The sequence below is a fragment of the Cetorhinus maximus genome, chromosome 9, assembly GCF_964194155.1.
Source record: "Cetorhinus maximus chromosome 9, sCetMax3.hap1.1, whole genome shotgun sequence".
Classification (NCBI taxonomy): Eukaryota; Metazoa; Chordata; class Chondrichthyes; order Lamniformes; family Cetorhinidae; genus Cetorhinus; species Cetorhinus maximus.
In genome coordinates, this window is record NC_135887.1 from 20,384,346 (window position 1) to 20,399,888 (window position 15,543).

The 15,543-nt window shown below is 45.0% G+C and overlaps 1 protein-coding gene across 4 annotated transcripts in view; it reads left to right on the forward strand.

Annotated features, from left to right (window-relative positions):
• Positions 1 to 15,543, forward strand: part of vmp1 (vacuole membrane protein 1) — a 191,284-nt gene that overhangs the window by 147,213 nt on the left and 28,528 nt on the right. For all 4 annotated transcript variants that reach the window (XM_078548215.1, XM_078548217.1, XM_078548216.1 and 1 more), the window contains 2 exons: positions 150 to 230; positions 1,869 to 1,985. In XM_078548215.1, coding sequence (XP_078404341.1) covers positions 150 to 230; positions 1,869 to 1,985 — 198 coding nt within the window. The remainder of the gene's footprint in view (positions 1 to 149; positions 231 to 1,868; positions 1,986 to 15,543) is intronic.

Sequence of the window (15,543 nt, forward strand, 5' to 3'; positions counted from 1 at the left end):
TGCAATCTGATCACCAAATAAACAACCTTGTTCTCAGAAATACAAAGCAATTATGACTATGCATTGACACTGAAGTATAACAGCATTTTAACATTAGAGATCACTGCCTAAGATCTTCATGGAGATTTATTCTGTTCTTTCTTCATTAGGACCTTCCAACCCGAGCAAAGCTGGCTGTTCAGAAACTGGTGCAAAGAGTTGGGTTCTTTGGAATCTTGGCCTGTGCTTCAGTAAGTAAAAGACGAAAGTTAATAAGCTCAAAGATAGTGTGCAGTAGTTGAAAGGGGAAATAAGAGGTGACTCCAGTGAAAGAACAAAATTATATTTATATAGAGCCTTATCCTGTCTCAGGAGTTTTAGAATGTTGCACGTCCATTTGAATTATTTGAAGTGCAGTGAGGGTTTCTAGGTGAATGCAATAGCCATTTTAAACACAGTAGAACCCCACAAACAAGGATGAAATGAATGATCAGTGGATCTGTTTTTGATGCTGTTGATGGAGGAGGAATAATAGCCAGGGAGAATGTCCTGCTCTTAAAGTATTTGACATGGGAATAGGCAGACAGGACCTTTCACTTCTCAAACTGCAAGGTGACACCTTCAATGCAAAATTCTCCCTGTGCCGCACTATAGTGTTGGCTTGGATTATGGTGAAGTGTAGGAGTGAGACTGCATCATAAAGTGATAAAGTTGGCTTCAGTCCTCTGATTTCCCACATATTATTATCATAGAGACCTGGAAACCAAGGTTTCTGTCTTGTGTTCTCTCGCTCTGTGGCACAGATCACTGTGGCGGAGGAGAGGATACATTTCATTTTGTAATTAGTTTTCTTACCATGGCAGTTGGTCTCTTTTATCAGGGAATTTGCAATTCCTGAAGCTTCATTGCATCTTGTGATGGGGCTTACAATTGTGCTGGGTTAATTTTCAAAAATAAATTATGAGTGCTATCTTGTGAAATCTATTTCTGGAAATTTTACTGTAGTTATAAACATACTCTGTTATAAAAAGCTATTGCTGCAAATGGTCTCATTATTGTAAACACTGGAGCTGAGGGATTGAAGGAAATTCTTCACAATTAAGTGTCAAACTTTCAAACTGAGTTTAATTGAAACAAGTTTCAACCTTACAAACTGCCATGGTAAGAAAACTAAGAAAATGAAACACATGCTGTCTTTACTACCTGCATCTACTCGTCCACTAGAAGTAAGAGAAAATAGGACAGAAACCTTGGTTTCCAGGTCTCTCTGTAATGTGTTTACTTTCTAGATTTGTGTCCACTGCAGGCAGAAAAAATAGGAAAGCTCACCATGTGGGAAATTCAGAGGACTGAGGCCCAACCTATCACTTAATGTGCAGCCTCTCCAACACTTCACCACAATCTAAGCCTGGGAGAATTCTGCGTTGTTGAAGATGCTGCCATCCAGCTTGAGATATTAAAGGCCCTATGCTTATTCCCATGTCAAATCTTTTAAAAGCAGGAAGGCTTCCCTGGCCTTCATTCCTCCTTCCATAAACAACATCAAAAACAGATGAACTGCCTCAAGTTTCACCATCTGCTTGGAGGGCGATTGGCTGGAATGTACTTACGCAACCATGTTTACACTGCTTTTGACAGCAGAAAAGAAATGAAAGCTGCACAAAAAATATGAATGGTTCTTAAGCTAAAGGCATCGTTGCCAGTGTACAAAATGGACATTAACTTTATTACACCTATAGCTATATTTTATTGGTTGTAGTAGATGGCGTAAATAGGTATTTTTTGCATGTTTTACAGCAGTGTGATTAAATTTAAGTTTTGCACAGATCAGTCCATTTTTTTTTCCCTCTTTAATTTTTTTGTTAAATGTTATCGTGGATGTGTTGTAGATTCCCAATCCCCTCTTTGACCTGGCTGGAATAACATGTGGACACTTCCTCGTTCCATTCTGGACCTTCTTTGGAGCAACTCTTATTGGAAAAGCTATTGTGAAAATGCATATCCAGGCAAGTAAAATCCACCTATCTACCTGACCAAACAGCATATTTCTCTGAGATATTTTCTAGTTTTGGGGACAACTGAATTGTACACTTTCCTTAAGATTTAATGTTTAGCACTAAGCAGGTTGTTGGTGTGCAAACAATGTCCTTTTAACGTGGCTAGAACATTACATTTTTTCCAACTTCAGCGACTAAACATTGCATTAAATACAAACCAAGGTACGATGTTCAATAGTAATAGAATATGCCTTAAAAAAAAATTAGTGCGTAATGCTGGAGGTGATATTCTTGTCAGGACTTTACAATATTTACAATATTTCTACCTCAGTTTGAATGACCTATTGATCTATCTCTGGCAAAAATTCCTGTTTTCTTCTCCCAAGCCTCTTTTTTACATTGGTTAACAATTATAACGGAAAGTGAGGGCCAATTGCTAAAAGATGGGCCAAGAAAGATCTTTACTTTGTGGAAAGGACTGCGAATGGTGGGGAGTGGATATCACCCACTGGAGATGATTCCCTGAAATGGGATTTCCCCTGTGTTAAAAGCCAATGTTTAAAACTTATTTGGGATTATATGGTTAAGTATATAACTGTCATTTACCTGTGGGGTTATCACCTCTTACAAAACTACTGGAAGACCTTAAAGAGGCAGTGCCACACTAGGAAGTTTTGTAGCTCCCTCTTTATCTCAAATACTACTGGTTTGCCTCCTGGCGAAGCAGATTTTAACCTTTTGTAGTTTATATGTGACCGCATACATTGTGCTTTGTGCCATGTGGATCTACAGATTTGATTCAGGCAAATTGTTCATTGTAGGGAAGTGTTCAAATACTGCAGGACATTTAAAAACTGGAAAGCTTAGCGTTATAGGCAGTAAAAGGTATGGAATAAGTTGGCTAGAAATGAAACAGTCCATGTAGTGTGTATTTTCTGATTATTTCAATTGATCCTAGAGACTGGGCTACATAAAATGGAAGTCTTGTGCTGTTCCAGAGTGGGTAATATGTTGATGGCATCCTTATAGTATAATAAGTGAAGTAGCAGGAGATATTCTGTAACAAAAACATGCCAGGGTTTTTGGCACCTGAGGGGCTAAAATAACTTAGTGTATTGTGTAATTGTTCAGCCATTTTTGAAATATGCAAACATGTTGAGGCTCACACTGCATCCTAGCAACTTTCTCACTAATCTCTCACAATATTAAGAGTACTCCCACGCAATAAATCTTGCTCAATTTATTGCACGCTTTTTTGTTTTTAGTTTAGTCAGGAAGATATAATTTATTGATTATATGCTCTGTCCTTAGAAATAACTGGTATCAGAAAGAGCCCAATCTCAATACCCAGTCTAACAAGTTAGCTGATTTTGGCCTGGGCAAATGTTGAGTTGCCTCAATACGCCTCAAACTCCCTAAGCAGGTTTCTCATTCCTGATTCAGTGATCTTTCCTTTAAAATACACATGTGAATATTGAATTAGGATAGGACTAAGCAATCTATGGTAATGTCCCACTCAACACCCATGGATGAATAGTTTGCACATTCTACTTATCTGGCCTACACCTGGGGAAGTCACTTGGTAGAGGTATGTAGGGGCTCCCAGCAACTATGGAATGATACCATAGCATGAAACTCTGTTCTCAGGAGAGTTGAAAATATGAGGGAGGGGAGGTGAAATAAGTTATATACTTAGTCCTGAACCTTAAAAGTGCTTTATTTTTAAAAAAAAAATTTTTTTAAAAAAAGAATCTTACTTTATTTGATAAAGAAATGAAACAACATAGCAACTATGTTATACAAAGGGACCAGGCGTGGATTCATAGAGAGTGGGCTTTAGATGCACTTAGTTATGTAGACCACATGTGACAGTGGTCACAATGAGCACAAAGGCATTGCCCACCAATATGTTAAGATGTAGATTAAACCATCTGGTTTCCCCACACAGCAAATTCTAGATTGCAGCCAGGATAAAAGGCAGGGATGGGAAGTTGAACTTAGGCAATGAGTTTTTTTTGTCTTGTCCAGCCCCAAAAAAAGTGAATGAAAGTGGCATAAATCATGCCTAATCTCCCAGACCCCACAATAGGCAGCAGTATCGAGCCTGACTCGCCTCCCTGCCTACATCCTGGGTTGGGAAATCATATGTGGTTCTGGTGGATCTGTGTTTTTTTTTGGAGAAGGAAGAAGGGGTTGTGAAGGCTCACAACATTTTGCACTCCAAAGCTTAGAGAGCATTTTGTCCTTTGAATATTACAAATTTTGAAATACAGTATTTATTGTTTTGCAACTCTGCTTTTATAATTTTCACCACTACCCTGTACTGGGTTAAAAGATTGTGTCACAGGCCTTTATCTGAGAAGTGCTAGCAGATGGGTTCCATACTAAAGTAGGTCAAAGTTGACTATTTGAATCACCCTGGTGATAATGTAATACTCTCTGCACTATTATTTGTTCCTGAGAAACTGGGCTTGTCTGATATTTGATCCAAAAGAATACTGAAATTGGTCCTGGCTCTTGGCTTTCAACTATGGCTGTTTAGTACTAAATAATTACACACTGAAGGATAAAACCACACCCAGGAGGAAATTGTTGTTTAGTAATTTTCTCTAAAGTGAACTAATTTTTTTTGAAACTCAAAAAAAATTATATAATTATTGTGACTGCAAATATTAAATGATTTTAGGGAAATGTGCTTTGAAAAAAATAATTGTAATGATATAAATAAAGTTCAATTTAATATATATTTAATGGGTAAGTGCCATCTTCCCCTGGTTATATGGCCAAACCTTGAATGTTTTTGCGTGATTGTAGAGTCCAGTATTTGGGATTTTTCTGATGGCAGGGTTTCCTGCACAGCCATTTAACTTTCCAAGGAATATTAATTGGCTAGAGACAGGACTTCTACCCCTCACTCGGGTGGAATTCTCGCCTCAGAGAGTGGCCAGGTGCTGTGTAGTCCCAGCAGTGCCGGTGGCAGCAGTGGCCAAGCAGTCCCCAAATTCTAAGTCCAGGACTAGGTAGGTGCAGGGGGTCTTATGTCAAGGAGAGATGGGGGGTGGGCTGGTGGTTTTGATGGAGAGGCTGGGGAGGGAGCACCCATGGGAGGCAGACTTGGGTGGCGGGGGGGTGGGAGAGCATGGGAGTGGGCATCTGAAGTAGAAAGGGGACCCTTGAGGGAAGCACTCCCCCTTCACACCTGAGCAAGGTGATCTGTCTGGCTCCCCACCCCTGCCCCTGAACTCTTCTCGCCAGCCTTAAAATTGAGGCCGAGGTGAGGAAGGGCCTCAATTGGGGCAATTGTGGACAGGCCGTCCTAGGCCTCGTCCGCCCCACAAAATTGCAGACAGGTCAGGGGTGGGCAGGAAGGCGGATGGAAGGCCCCCTGGGGACTTTTATGGACTCCCCCTGCCTGCAAACCTGCTGGCGGGGGACCGTAAAATTCTACCCTGAGTGTCCAAAATGGATGCCTGGTTTATTTCAACTTATTTCTATTCTACTACTTATTTCTAGGTCATTCAATTTGGTTTTGGCTGGAGGGAATATTACGTGCTAACTTTGGTGTTAGTCACAGGCTATTTTAGGTATGAAATGAGACTATATCACATTTTTCTTTCTAGCTTGTAGAAAGGTGAATTGCTTCAAAGAGCAGCTATTTACAAGGCGGAATATGAACTGCTGAATAGGTTCTGTGATTGCAATGTTGACCTGCTCAGTTAAGATTACGGGGCAGTAAGAGTGTGGTAAAGTGGTTGTAAAATCCCAGGGTAGGTCATAAATGGTTACAGATCATGTTGCAGGATTAGAGGAGGGTTGGTTACATTTTTAAAAACAAACTTGGATAAAGCTTAAAAAATATATAGGAAGTCACTTTCTTTATAAATTTGAAAATCCTTATTGTTTTACTAATAACAGTAACTAGGCTGAATAATTGAGGATCACCATAAGTATTAACAAGACCCTCATTATTCAACCTGTAAACTTGTTTTTGGCTGTATTTTATTTTCTAAACTTTGTTTCTTTATAACCCAGCATCCAAGTAAGGGAATAACTTGGGCAGCTGGATAGTAGAACTCTTGATCTGTGTCAAGAGTCCCTCTTGAGCTGATGACTTGAGCCTGTTCCTGGTGCTGTTTGTAAATTGCTGCATTGGGTTGTGCAGGAGCAACCTGGAGTGACTATCCTTGATTCTTATATCTCTTTCTCCCTGTGGAATGTCCCTGATTTTCTCTTTCTATCTGCCCACCCCCACTTTTGACTGACCTTTAAAGTAAAATTCTCCTGGCGAAAAAAATCTGACACCACAGCTCCGCCCATAAGATTACTTATTGTGAATGACTTTTACAAATAGGACCGTGTTATTTAAGTGTAGAATAAATTAAAATGACCTCTGTAATATATTTTCACATGCCTGCTGTTGCTATAACTGTTCTGCTAGTTTAATGTTTTGTGCTGTGGCCTTGTCTTCATGATCTTAGTTTTGTAGTTGATATGACATCATGAGATCCAAACTCCCAATATCCATTTCCAGTAACATTACAGACTTTTTTATATCTATTGGACGAAATTTTCCGAGCCCGCTAGCAGCGGGCATGATAGGCGGCGTGCACAGAAAATATGGGGCAACCTGCTTCACAACGGAGTGAAGGCAGGTCGCGATCGTCCGCTCAGCCTGCCAACAGCGGGCTGTGTTTCCCACCATCGGTCAGCGGGGAGCTAATTGTAATACATCAGCATATAATTAAAAGGCCACCCCACCAGGCTCTTGGAACCTCGCTGTATCATCTGTCCCCGCTGACGTGTTTCGCAACAGCATGCAAGCGATGTATACTTGGTGGCCATCACTTTGGGGGAACTGAGGTGAGTGAGCAGCTGTGTTCTCTGGGGAGGTGGTGGGGGGGAAGCTGATGCCTGGCCCTGGAGGCAATTGCAGTGCAGTGGGGCCGGGGGGTGGGGGTGGTGGGGGGGTGGTTCTGTGGGCAAATGCTGGCCAGCCTCGGAGGAGCCCATTGTCGGTTGGGGGAGGGGGGGGGGTCAAGTGCTGCCCTGGCGCTGTATCCCACAGGCAATTGTGGGCGTCAGGGTAAGCGAGGGAAGTGGCCACGCATTAGGGACACCTGTATAAACTGACCATGCTTATGCAACTGAGACAGATCAGGTGCAGCCACAGTGTAGCACTCCATACCTTTAACCACCGCCCCCCCCCCCCCACCCCCCCAAGCCACCGGCACAGACTTTGAGTCTGCCACCACTTTATTGGACCGCAGAGCAGTTGGATTGCACATGTTGTACAATCTCCTCACCAATGCTGGCCATGTAGCAGTCACTGTTGGAGGTGCTCACAGCCCTTTGCAATATCAGCATCCTGGTTTGAACCAGTGTCCCCTATGTCACAGGTTGACAGGGCAGCCATGCAGCATACTCTTCTTTGGCCATTCAAGGGGTGACTTACACTCTCCTGGCCCTGTATGACCGCCTCTTAACGCTTCCTGGAAAGGTGCTAAGTACATCCATGATGACCACGTCTTTCTCTCTTTCATGCTGTAGAAGGACCACGTAAGGATCCTGGTGACCTATCTGCATGCTTGATGACCTACAGAGACTGTAGAAGAGAGCGACTGAGGCTCCTGGCTGCGCAAAGGTAGGAGCAGCAACTTCATGAAGAAAGGGCAGCAGGGGCTCCCACACATGCTGCTCAGGAATGACAGCGAGCCGCGGCTGATTGGCGCCTAGTGACACCCAAGGTCTGTAGACACTGCCTGCCATTCCTGCAGATGACTGAGAACCAGTGTCGCTAACGACTGCGCATGTCTGGGGACCTGGTGGCTCACATCTGTCCCTTACTGCAAGTTTTGGCGCCAAGGGGTCATGGAGGGCATCCACTGCCAGTGGCTGTGAAAGTGACCACGGTGCTCAATTTCTATGCCAGTGGCTCCTTTCAGGGCTCCATAGGTCACCTCTCTGGGATTTCGCAATCCGCCACCCACAAATGCATCCATGAGGTCACGGATGCCATCTTCTCCATGGCACAATTTTGTGCATTTTGCTCGGGCCCGGGACAGCCAGGATGCAAGGGCCACTGGATTCACCCTGATCGCAGGATTTCTACAGGTGCAGGGTGCGATTGATTGCACTCATGAGGTGCTCAGGTCTCCGTCACTACACTCGGCGGACTTCACCAACCGCAAGGGCTTCCGGTCTCTGAACGTGCAGCTGGTATGCAACCACAAGTCTGCAGCAGAGCAACGCTATAATGAGGCTTATGCAGCAGCTCGCAACTTGATGGAACAGACCATCGGGACGCTGAAGATGCGGTTCCAGCGCCTACATCGGTCTGGTGGAGCCCTGCAGCACAGTCCGTAGAGGGTGTCATGCATCATCATTGTCTGCTGTCCCCTTTACGACCTGGCACTCCAAGGGGGAGATGAGCTGGCTGAGGAGGAGATGGAGGAGCTGGTGTTCTCCTTGAATGAGGAGGACGCCTACAAGGATGAGGGTGAGGGGGTTCCTCAGTGTTGACAGTGATGGGGATGAGGCTCTCGTACTGGCTAGACAAGGCAGGCATGCTCGGGAGGCCCTCATAGCTTCCAGATTTGTGGAGGATGATGACGACATGTAGTAAGGTGTCCCTGTAGATCCTCACATCGCAGTTGTGAACGCTTGACTCCAGTCTGGCTTATGGCAGTACCAATACCCTCTGTGAGAATGCTCCTGTCACGGATATGCAGTGGAGGCCCTAATAGTTGCTCGATCGCAGGGGGATGATGACAACATGCAATGAGGACACTCCTTAGATCTTCACATAGCCTCTGAGAATGTCTGACTCCTGTCTGGCTGGGGGCAGCTTGCTTGCGCTCCATGATCAGGGCCATCTCAGAGACCCAGCCATGAAACTTTAGATACATCTGATGTTGTGTCTGCCTTTTAGCACTTCAGTCCTTCAGGAGCTGGTGCACAGCATCACAGGTGCAATGGGGGCCAGCCCCACCTTAAAGGTGCTGAGGCACAGAGAGAGTGAGGGAACTGTGGTGCCTGCTCACTACATTCTGGCAGCAATGACCAGCACCGTCAAGGTGCAGGCATCAGTAATGTTTCCAGGGAGCATGAGGCTGGATCATCACTGTGGCCTGGCACATGGAAGAGGCCCTGGACTGAGACACCTGCCTTTTACCTTGTGCAGAAAGGTTTCACATCTGAGTGACAAGAACACTGCTCATCAGAACAAGGAGCCACAGGCAGGGAGACGTTCTTAGGAGTTTATTGACAATAGTGAACAGTGTGTAGAAGTGATCAACATCCGTGCCCAGGCTGTGCAACTACTTTTACTTAACTTTCCTAACCCTGCCGCTTTGTCTTGGTGCTCCCCAAACATTCACAGCAGAGGTGGAGGCAGCCTGCTGACTGTGACACCCTGTCTGTGATGACTTTGGTGGGAGCCCTCTCGAGGGCCCAAGATTTGGTGGGCCCTAGCCTGCTTTCGGGGTCCTGCTATGTGGCAGCGGCACCCTCCTTGGCCTGTGAAGCTGGAGCTGCGGAGGTCACAGGAAGAGGGGATTCGGATGGGCCAATCACTCCCAGAGTCACCTGGGTGGATGGCACTGGAGTGTGCACCTGCAGATCCTCCTCCCTATGGGTGCCTGAGGGCCTCTGGCTAACTCCCTGAATGGAAAGGGTAGCTGGAGTGAGATCAAACTGCCGTCACTGCTCTTACGAACACACCCTTGGAGGCCAACTATGGCAGCAGCGATAGAGTTCAGCCCATGCAGCAGGGCAGGAGTGACGTCCTGGACCAAGGTCTCCATGGCAGTCGCCATCCTACCAGTGTTGACCTTGGTGCGTTGCAATGCTGGCGCTATCACCTCAGCCTGAAGATGATCAGACTCCTCCATTGTACCTTGCAATCTGAGGAGTGCAGTGGACATCCCTTTCTGATGTTCCTTAGCTTGCCTTTGCAGCTCCAGCAACTGTGACATGACCGAATCCAGAGGCTCAACATCTGACTTGGACTCAGCAACGTTTTGGCCTCCAGCAGTCCTCCAAGTGCCAGGGACCTGGGAAGTCCCTGCCTCCACTTGCTGTGGATCAGAGAGTGCGATGTGCTCACCAGATTGTGATCCCGAGGCTACTCTAAAGCTAGGTCCCACCAATGTGTGTGTCTCTGTGCTGGTGGATGGTGCAGGTGAACACTGTGACGGGACTTCGGAGGGGGGGTGCCTCCAGATTCCTCCTTTGGAAGTTTCTTCGGGGCTTGATTGGAGGCCCTGGGTTGTAGACTCTGTCGGCTGTTTGACAGATGTGCCTGCAAAAGCAAAGGGAGATACTTACTGCATGGCAGTGGCCTGTGAAGGAGGGCACATCACTCATGGCATGGCTGTCTGATGGATGTTGCACTGCTGGATCCCCACTTGGTAGAGCAGCGCCGACCTCACCGTCAGCACAGGACCGATCCTGGTCATCGCCGGCCAGCTGGATGGCTCTGTTTTCAAATTCTGTCAGAGCTTTGATCTCTGGCATACCTGCACCTGTCTGCGACCTTTCGCTCCTGTTGTGTGCCAGCTTGTTCTGCAGGGATAGAGATGGGAGAGTATATCAGGACACCTGGGCCAGATGATAAGTATGCCTGGCCTGTGTGGGTGGTGAGTGGTCCCATGGATGGGATGAGGACAATGAAAGAGTGAATGGTGATATCCCTTGCACTGGCAGTGCGTGAGGGCCCTGTGGATGTGTGATGGGTTTGTGAGTGTGAGAGTTGAAAGTGATGGGAAGAGTGACTTACCCTGATGGAACGGAGGAGATCATTTATCCTTTTGCGGCACTGGGTGGCTGTCGTCCACTGCAGGGCGTTTGCGCTGACCACCGCTGCCACCGCCTCCCAAGCCGGGTTGGTGGCTTTTCTGCCCAACCTGCGGCCAGAGCGGGGGTAAAGCACATCCTAGCAGGTCTCCACAGCATCCAGCAGTTGGTCGAGGGACCCATTGTTGCAGCTGAGGGCTGCAATCCTTTTTCCTTTGCTAGTCATGTCTCCCAGGCAGCGGTGGTGAACTGGCGGCGATGAGTGCTTGCTGGCGGCTGCCTTTTAAAGATGGCGGCCAGCGTGATGCAACAGCAGTGTGATGGCAGGTAGGTGAATGAGAGCCCACCTACCACGGAAATGGCGTGTTTCGCGGGAGTGAGTAAATAATTAGGAGGGCTCGGGATGATACGGCGTAAAAACCCTCCATTTTCGTCGGCGGGTAGGACTCCATTTTACCCACCCACTACAGCACTTGGTGCAATTCTGGGAAAATTCCACCCATTGAATCTGACACATATTCCCACATATATTTTCCTACATAAATGTTATGGGGTGGGAGGGTTAAGGGTGGGGGACGGGGAGGTGGTGGTGGTTAGTGGTGGAGAAAACCAGAAACAGTTAGTATGTTTTAATTACACATACAATCTTGGGTTTAAAGGTTTAAAGTAATACCAATTAAGATCTCATGCAAAAAGCAAATAATAGTCTTTCATTTGATCCTGAATTTATGTCCTGTTACTGATTTGTTGACCAGTGTAAATATTCTTTCACTATTTACCCCCTCAAACCCTTTCATAATTTTGTATCATAGATTTGAATTTGACTAGCTTCTCACTTAACCTACTCTGATCTTGTGTAAGAAAGGAATAGTTGGAACTCTATCCTGTTCATTCACATAAGCTTTAATTCAAACCTAAATTCCAAACATTAAAGTAGTGCTATAACCCATTATACTACCCAGTCAAGGATATTTCAAAGTTAACATTTCGAGTCCGTATGACCAACCCTTCTTCAGAGCATATGGGCTCGAAATGTTAACTTTGTTTTTCTCTCTCCACAGATGCTGTCAGACCTGCTGAGTTTTTCCAACATTTTCTGTTCTTGTTTCAGATTTCCAGCATCTGCAGTATTTTGCTTTTATCCAAGGATATTTCAAGTTTTCTACTGTTGCAGGATAACCATTCTATTCTTGAATTTCACTCTACTGGTGCTGCAGTCTTCTGATGTGCATTAAACTCCTCAGATTCTCATATGCATAGTTGTCATTCTTGCTCAGGTTGTCATTACATGTTGACAGCAGGCATTTACTTCCCGACAGGCAAGGATGGCAAAGAATTGCCGCAGTCAGTTTGATTGCCACTGAAAGCATCCTGGAGTAAGTTGTTTGTCTGGCCTCACAACCAGAGACTGATGCGTGACACTAGAAGAACAAGAAGTAATTCTACATATAATTCACTGCAAGAAAGAGCTCTCATTTATGTAACATTGTTCACATTGTTTCTAGATGTTCTATATGTTTCACACCATTGCAGTACTCTTGAAATGGAGTTTCTGTTGTAACATTGGTAAATAAGGTAGCTATTTTGCACAATATATCACAAACAGTGGAAGATAAATAACTAATTATTCTGTTTTGGAAGTGTTGGTTGATGGATAATTGCTGGTCAGGACACCGGAAGAACCCCTCTGCTCTTCAAATAGTGCCTGGGATCTTGTGCATTTACTTGAATCAACCTTGATTTAATACCTAATCAGAAAATGGCACCTCTGTCAGCACCCCTAGCAATACGAATTCAAGTCCCATTCCAAAACCTTCAATACATACTCTAGACTGGCACTTCAGTGCAGTATCGAGAGTGTGTTGCACTGTCAGAGCTGCCATCTTTCAGATGCGACCTTCCCACATGCACTTAGAAGTTCCAGAGCCACTGTTCAAAGAGCAAGGGAGTTCTTCAAGTATCCAAACCAATGTTTATTCCTTAACAATTGCATCTAAAGCAGATTATCTGTCCATTTGTCTCATTACTTTTTGTGAGACCTTGCTGTATACGAACATACAAAATACGAGCAGAAGTAGGTCATTCAGTCCCTTGAGCCTGCTCTGTCATTCATTAGATCATGGCTGATCTGTGTGTTTGTGTTTCGAATTTCACATTGCCATCTACCCCCGATAACCTTCGATATCCTTGCTTAACAAGAATCTGTCTATCTCCACCTTAAAAATATTCAATGACCCTGCCTCTACCACCTTCTGAGGCAGAGAGTTCCAAAGTTGTACAGCTCTCAGAGAAAAAATTTCCCCTCATCTCTGTCCTAAAAGGGAAATCCCTAATTTTAAAACAATGCCCCCCTAGTTCTAGACTCACCCACAAGAGGAAACATCCTTTCTGTGTTCACCTTGTCAATTCCATTCAGATCTAATATACTTCAATCAAGTAACCCCTCACTCTGCTAAACTCCAGTGGAAACAAGCCCAGTCTGTCTAACTTCATTACAGCCTTGGTTCAAACATGGACAAAAGAGCTGAACTCCCAAGGTGAGGTGAGAGTGATTGCTCTTGACATCAAGGCTGCATCTGACAAAGTGTGGCATCAAGGAGCCCTCGCAAAACTGGAGTAAATGGAAATCAGGGAAAACTCTCCACTGGTTGGAGTCATACCTAGAACAAAGGAAGATGGTTGTGGTTGTTGGAGGTCTGTTATCTCAGCTCCAGGACACCACTGCAGGAGTTCCTCAGGGTAGTGTCCAAGCATCTTCAGCTGCTTCATCAATGACCTTCCTTCCATCATAAGGTCAGAAGTGGGGATGTTCGCTGATGATTGCACAATGTTCAGCACTATTTGCAACTACTCAGATGCTGAAGTAGTCCATGTCCAAATGCAGCAAGACCTGGACAATATCCAGGTTTGGGCTGACAAGTGGCAAATAACATTCGCACCAAACAAGTGCCAGGCAATGACCATCTCCAATAAGAGAGAATCTAACCATCGCCTCTTGATGTCCAGTGGCATTACCGTCACTGAATCCCCTGCTATCAACATCCTGGGGATAGAATATAAGAGCAGGGAGGTTATGCTGGAACTGTATAAAGTGCTGGTTAGGCCACGGCTAAAGTATTGCGTGCAGTTCTGGAATCCGCATTATAGGAAGGATGTGATTGCACTAGAGAGAGTGCAGAGGAGATTTACCAGGATATTGCCTGGGCTGGAGAGTTTGAGGAGAGATTAGATAGACTGGGGTTATTTTCCCTGGAGCAGAGGAGATTGAGGGGGGACATGACTGAGGTGTATAAAATTATATGGGGCATAGATAGGGTAGACAGGAAGGAATATTTCCCCTTTGTGGAGGGATCAATAACCAGGGGGCATAGATTTAAGGTAAGAGGCATGAGGTTTAGAGGGGATGTGAGGAAGAATTTTTTCACCCAGAGGGTGTTGGGAATCTGGAACTCACTGCCTGAAAGGGTGGTAGAGGCAGAAACCCTCATAACATTTAAGATGTATTTCGACGTACACTTGCGATGCCATGGCCTACAAGGCTATGGGCCTAGTGCTGGAAAATGGGATTAGAATAGTTAGGTACTTGTTTAACCGGCGCAGACTCAATGGGCCGAAGGGCCTTTTTCTGTGCTGTCGACCTCTGTGACTCTATGGGGGTTACCATTGACCAGAAACTGAACTGGACTAGCATATAAATATTGTGGCTACAAGAGCAGGTTAGAGGCTAGGAATTGTTCAACGAGTAACTCACCTCCTGACTCCCCAAAGCATCTACAAGGCACAAGTCAGGAGTGTGATGGAATACTCCCCACTTGCCTGGATGAGTGCAGTTCCCACAACACTCAAGAAGCTGACACCGTGCAGGACAAAGCAGCCTGCTTGATTGGCACCACATCCACAAACATTCCCTCCTCCACCGTCACACAGTAGCAGCAGTGTGTACCATCTACAAGATGCACTGCAGGAATATGCAGATTTGTATCTTTCTTTTCCTCTATGCATGCTGTGGAAATGTGATTTGGATTACATATACAAGAAACAAATGGGAAAATGTAAACAAAAAAGCATTGGGTAACCTGCCAAAGGGCGAGTTGACCTCTACCCACTGAGGTCCAACATAATCATGTTTTTGTTTATTGCTACTGCCCAGTAAAAATTCTTCTGTTTGATTCTTTTAAACCAATACAATTTTATCTCTAAGGAGGACATCTAGAATCTCCCAGTATGTAATCCCAGCAAACCGCAATAAGCACTCCTACTAGATGTTGGTATCTTGTGGGTTCAATTGCTGTCAGTTCGTAAATATAAATGCTGATGGATAAATGGGAGTGATTGAGGCAAAACCTTAACAAAAAGTTCAGAATTTATCTGAAACAGGGACACAGCCTTCAAAATCATTTTCTTTTAAATATTTGATCTAAATCCATTATCTCGTGGATCCACAGTGAAGGTATGGAGATTAAGCATAAACCCAGAAAGATATGCAGTTGAATGATGCAGTTCAGGGTGTCTTATGCTTGATGGTTAGTAAAATATCTATGGAAGGTGGGGTCAGTGATTCTACGTTACCCTACACTGAAGTGTAAACTTAATATGCTAATTTCTGATGCATGAGACTTCTCTCTTCTTCAACCCCCTCTTTTGTTTCTTTATAGATGTTGCTATGTTTTGTGCTTATCAGAGTTTTCCTTTTTTGTTGCCCTGGACCACCACATATGCTGTCCGACATCCTCTTCCCTCCTCCTGTACCCTCATTATAATGAAACAGACTCTT